Below are 6,000 nucleotides of genomic sequence, written 5' to 3' on the forward strand. Positions count from 1 at the left end.
AGGAAACCTTGGGCCTCCTCTGCCCTGGCCTTCTCTTCCCCCTGACTAGGATCATTGTCGGACCACCCCCCCCCCCGCTCCCTTCCCCCCCCCCCCTCCCTCCCACCCCACCTGAAGACTTACTGTAGTGCCGGGGACCATGCCGCCCTATTTTAATGGCAGAGCAGCCTTTTCCTGCAGACTTCCCAGCTGTTTTTAATGAGATCTGGCCTTTAGAATTGGCTGGGTATCCACACTGCAGTCCCGGACGGGCTGGACGCTCGATAGACTGAACATTGACTCCCATATGTTGAAGCACCAACATTATATACCACAGACTGGTAAGATGTGAATTTGTGCCTGCGGTTTCTCAACCATTGAGATCCCAATCTCACAGGTGGTATGGGGGTGGGAGCTGACTCAAAACCCAGCACTTCCCTAAAGCGAGGAAAAACAAATCAGTTACCTTGGGCTGCTCTTACCAGTTAATGGCTAGTTGAGAGTAGATTGAGGCTAACATCTCATTCTGTTGGCTGGGGAATGTTTTATGACCCAGGAGGTGGGAAATGGGTAAATATTGCCTTGTGATTTCCTGTATAGATAACTTTACCACAGTGCATGATATTAATATGTATCTCTGTCATATTTCAGGGCAATCAAGTAACAGTTATAGCTGGAGGAAGCAATGTGATCATACAAAAGTAGATGAAAATGGAATTCGCCGTAACATTTGCATACAGCTCTACAAAAAATGTTGCGTGCTTCTCTATAATATATACCACACCCTTCAATGTAAACTCCTGTACTTATACAGCCAACAAATTCATAGTTTAAAATGCAAGGCTTTCTTGAATTTTATCTAAAGAATACTATATAAAAGAAAAGAATTTTCAGTCAATCTATAACCTGTAAGATTGTTATGAGACTATTTTTATATTTTGTGTGACTTCTAACACAATACATGGAAAGTATTGTAACATTTTTCATTTATTATAGATGATTTCTGATTCATCTGAGGAACTACCCTGTCCGTCTAATAATCTGAAATATTGTAATGACACTTCCCAGTTTTTAAAAACCATATGGAATGTAAGTCAGTATCAAGAAAAGCGGGTTGAAATGCAGAATCTTCAAGGAAAGTACTGACTTTTATTGACAATAAATCAAAAGTTTATATGACCTGCCTTAAACTATTTATAATAGCTAAAGATGCCTTAGAGAGCAACTCAGTAAAATGTTAAAAGACAAAGCAGGTTAAAATAGAAAATAATGCAAAATACACAACATGAAAGACATGAAAATACTTCAGTACTAAATGTTCTATCAGTTACTAAGTATCCAGTATCTTCCTAGCACTACTGTCTTTAATAGAGCAATGAAACTGATATTGTTATTTACTAGGACTAGTGCCAGCTAAATTTAGCAGCTCATGCACCGTTTGTCTCTGTCCAATGATTTTAAAAATCTACTGTATTTAACTTCTGCTGTCCAAAGATTACTTGCCTTACTTAGTTTTGAATCTAAAAGCAGAAAAGGAACACTGAACCAACTGTTACAGAAATTTGCAAATAACATAAGCGAGTTATTGACATAGCATTAGGATATTGCCCTCTTTCCTACTAGTTAGGATATTAAGGAAGTTTTGACCGTAAACTAGTGTTCAACAGAGGAATTGCAGTAATAGGAACTCAACAAAACAATCGCAATAATAAAAAAATAAGTTTTAGTACAATAATGAACATTATAATTATAAAAATTATGACCATATTAGTCATATAAGGAAAGGTAGAATCACTGTAACTCATAGACTAGGTACAGGCAGAGGTTGGGAGAATAAATTGAAAGGTCAAAGTTCACATATTAGCGTGGTCAATTCTTAGCCTAATTTTGCTTTGTAATGGAGAGGAATGTACTAAGCTCTGAGTTTGTCATGAGATGCCCATTCATTACCATATGGCAGTGCAGTACTATTGAGACTGGGGTAAGTGTGTTATTACGCCAATGTGTTTGCAGCTTTCATTCAGCTTATCTGAGACCTTTTAAGATGGTGATAAATGTGTTATATTATATTGAGTGAATCTGCATATATAAATAATGATTTAGTTTCAAAATTTTATAAGTTGTGGATGCTGTTAAAACATTTAGGGATTAAATTGGTCTAGTCAATGGAAAAGAAAATCGGGCAAGTTATAAAACAGGCTGCCGATTCGCTATTACCCATTTTGAGCTATCACCGAACACCAATTTCACCCCATTGGTGCAAGTACAATGTACAGTCACGGGGAAGGATATACAATAATGTACCTCATACAACAATGGTAAGAATGAAAGCATCCAACGCGGTAATAAAAATTGTACCATTCTTTATTTTTCTTTCATTTACAACTGAGTTTGATGTCAGAGGGATGCCTATTGACACACTAATATGCTTCGCAATAAAGGGGAGGATCTACACTCCCTGAAATGACATAATGGGCCAGATTCTACTCCATGATAGTGCCCTAATTGGTGGGTGGGGGGAGCCCTCTTGGTGGTGGCAATCCTGCCGGGAGCCCACCCTGCATACTTGGGTTGGGGTAATGGTGTGGCCATAGCTGTGGGCAGAAGTCCCACCCCACCAGAATGCTGGTTTACAGCCTCTTCAAATGTGACTTTTCTGTAGTGCCTGTTGTCTGCTGCCTGACACTTCTCTTTCTTGCTCATTTACAACTGCCACAAACTCTGATGCATCTGTGCTCCATTCCTGAGTTTCTCCATGCCTGGACCTCAGCTTCAGATCAGGACCTGGGTTATCAAGGCTCCAGGCCTGTGTCTTGAATTATTTCCAGTCCCACATCCCAGTACCTCCCAACACCCTTTCAACTTCCTCAGTGCTTTCTCACCCGCTTAGTGCAGCCACAATCCAGTCTGCCCTCCAATGAATCTCTTCCTAGTACTTCCATGTCACAATCCTCCCCACTCTTCCCATGCCAAAGCCAACCTTACTGATTCCAGAGCACAGGATCCAGTATTCAGCGCCCCCAGTGCCTATTCTTGACCGCTCACAACCTCCTGAGTCCTTTGGATCTTGAGACTTTCTCCTTGAGTAGCCATGCTCTCTATCCCTGCTTCCCAGAGTACTTCTGTTGCCAGCCAGCTTTCCAAGGCCTCACATCCTCGCAGATGAGTAGTTGAAGGTTCAGCTGCTCTCCCAGCAGGTGACAGAACTCCCTACTAAACCAGAGCCTCCGGGGGCATTGATCCTTACTAAGGTCTGGAATGGGAGTCGGAGTTTATGAACCCATTCAGCAGGGTACCTCTAAGTTGATGCTATCCCCCTCTGGTGTTGCCTTACTGCTCTTGCATCCAAAAGAGTTTCCTGCTCATCCTCCTTCTACTTCAGATAGCACAATTACAGAGGGATTCAAAACGGGACCTCCATCATGCAGCTTTTACAGTTGTCCTCGCTGCAGCCTAAACTTTTGGGATACGCTAGCCCTTTAAAGGTTCTACAATGGCAACAAAGAAGTTTTATCAGCAACTAAAGTCCGTGTACCTCAGAATTCTTGCTGGCTCAGACTTCACAGCACTCAAAAAAAGCTCTTTTGTTTTTTTGTTAACGCCTCCTTATGTGGGCAATGAACACATGACCTGCAACTGACACTGGGACAGCTGGGTTGCAGCTCATTCTGATGCCATAAACGCCTCCTTCAGAAAGTTTGTGGTCAGTCCACCAGGAGCAAAGACCTGGCATTCCAGGTCTCCACCAGTATTTCCAGTTGGTTGCGTCTCTCAAGCATTCATGAGATGTTATACCCACGAAAATTGGCATTCCTTTTTTTTCATTTATGTGGAATGTCATGGGAAATCAACTATACTACATTATATATTGTGTGTAATGATACTGCGATCATAATAATATAGCATAATATCTCCTCTAAGTAACCAGGAGCAACATCACAGGAGGTCCCTAATATAGCGATTATATATTAAAAATGTTGGGGTCGATTTTCACTGCCTTGCGTTAACGGGGCGGGAACAGCCTCATAATGGCATCGGTAGCCATACCACCCCGTTAAAACTAGCGATGCAGCTGGCTCCATTTTGAACGGGGCCTACTGCTGGGTGTCCTAACCGCCTGCCTGCTTCAGGTGATAAGCCCCTTTTAATATGGAAATCGGGAACCTATGACATAAATAGGACCCTGATTGCCATTTCTGGTCCAGTTCCACAGGCGATGGAGCTGAAGAGGCCCGCCAAACGTAAGTGTTGAATTATTTTTATGGCCCGCATAGGAGCAGCAGTGCTCCCTGGGGCCCACAAAAATAATCTGGGCCTCTGTTGCCCCGGGACCCTCCATGATCGCAACACCACCCCCACCCCCCTCCTCCATATTCCCAATGTGTGCTCTCAGTAGGCAAGGCCCTGCACTATGTTCAATTTTGTAAAATTACCCCTTAAACACTGCCATTTTCTTTGTAGTTCAGTGTTGCAGCAACACACAAAAAAGCTTCAAGTAAGTTTTATTTGTGTACGGTCTTTGCTCGTGAAAATTACATGAGTTACGTTAAATGGTTAGTTGGATCCCTAATTCAAGGGCAAGTGATTCAACTAAATTGACATACAATTCTATATATATGAAATAAGAAAACATGGTGGCATAGTGGTTAGCACTGTTGCCTCACAGCGCCAGGGACCCGGGTTCGAATCCGGCCTTGGGCGACTGTCTGTGTGGAGTTTGCACATTCTCCCCGTGTTTGCGTGGGTTTCCTCCGGGTGCTCCGGTTTCCTCCCACAGTCCAAAGATGTGCGAGTTAGGTTGATTGGCTATGATAAATTGACCCTTAGTGTTAGGGGGATTAAATACGTGGGGTTACGGGGATAGGGTGGGATATGTGTTGGTGCAGGGGTTACGGGGATCGGGTGGGATATGTGTCGGTGCAGGCTCGATGGGCCGAAATGGCCTCTATCTGCACTGTGGGGTTTCTGTGATTCTGTGAATACTAGAAATTACAACACAAAAAAAGTGGTCATTTGGCTCATCACACCATTCCTTAACTGTCATAGAGTCACGGCACAGATGGAGGCCATTCAGCCTATCTAGTCCATGCTAGTTCTCTGTAGAGCAATCCAGTCAGTCCCATTCCCCCACTCTATCCCCGTAGCCCTGCAAGTTTATTTCCCTCAAGTGCTTATCCAGTCTCCCCTTGAAAACATTGAGGCCTAGAAATTAGGTTCGCCTCCGCCAGGGCTTTTGCGCCCGAAATTTTGCGCCCGCGATAATTGCCGCTGCGCCCGCCAAAAATTCAGCTGCCCCGCGCCCAGACGGCTGCGGGCGCTAATGGAGGGTTTCAGCCCCTCGCTATGGGCGCTGAATGCAGGTTTGCGGCGCTAATCCCCCACTGCAGCACCCGATGCGGTGCGGCAGGCTGGGGTACTGCAGGCCTCCTCCTTCTGTTAAGGAGGAGCTGCCTGCAGCCGACCGCTGACCGGTCGATTCGCCCGACAAATGAGCCCGGCACCTCGGAGAAGTGCCGGGCTCGCGGGCCACACACATCAGTGCCGCGGGGGGGTGGTGGAGGAGTCCGGGGAGGGAGGTGCGGGCAGGCGGCCGCCGGGAAAGCGGCCGGCCGCCGCTCCACCTTAATGCGCTGGCGCTACGTGCTGCAACATCCCGTTGAACAATCGTTGGTTGCGGCTGCCACGGGCGAGGCGGCCGCAACTGAATTTGGGCGTCCGGCCGCGTTACCACGGCAACCGGGACGCTGCGCACACCGATGACGTCATCGGTGCCGGCGCAGCGCTACCGGCTAACGCCGATGGTAGGGCCCAACGCAATTTCGATCGCGGCTATAATTCCGGCGCAAGGCCCTCTAACGCCTCTAATTGGGCGCTAACCCCACCGAATTTCTAGGCCAGAGTGTGTCCGCTTCCACCACTTCCGTCGGCAGCGAGTTCCAGGTCCTCACCACTCGCTGCGTAAAAAAGTTTTTCTTCATATCCCCCCCCCCTGTATTTCTTGCCCAAAACCTTAAATCTGTG

General features: G+C 45.9%; 1 protein-coding gene across 2 annotated transcripts in view; it reads left to right on the forward strand.

Moving 5' to 3' along the window:
* Positions 1–2,341, forward strand: part of LOC147117259 (uncharacterized) — a 51,812-nt gene extending 49,471 nt beyond the window's left edge. The window contains exons 4-5 of one of the 2 annotated variants that reach the window (XM_085988074.1): positions 631–732; positions 976–2,341. In XM_085988074.1, the coding sequence (XP_085844200.1) occupies positions 631–684 (54 nt within the window). In that variant the 3' untranslated portion in view covers positions 685–732; positions 976–2,341. Of the gene's footprint in view, positions 1–630 lie in introns of both variants that reach the window. The other variant, XM_085988073.1, reaches the window with a different exon arrangement.
* The last annotated feature ends 3,659 nt before the right edge of the window (positions 2,342–6,000 follow it).

Source organism: Somniosus microcephalus, chromosome 5 (genome assembly GCF_052327205.1).
Source record: "Somniosus microcephalus isolate GS21.2 chromosome 5, FLI_Smic_1.0, whole genome shotgun sequence".
In the NCBI taxonomy this organism is placed as follows: Eukaryota; Metazoa; Chordata; class Chondrichthyes; order Squaliformes; family Somniosidae; genus Somniosus; species Somniosus microcephalus.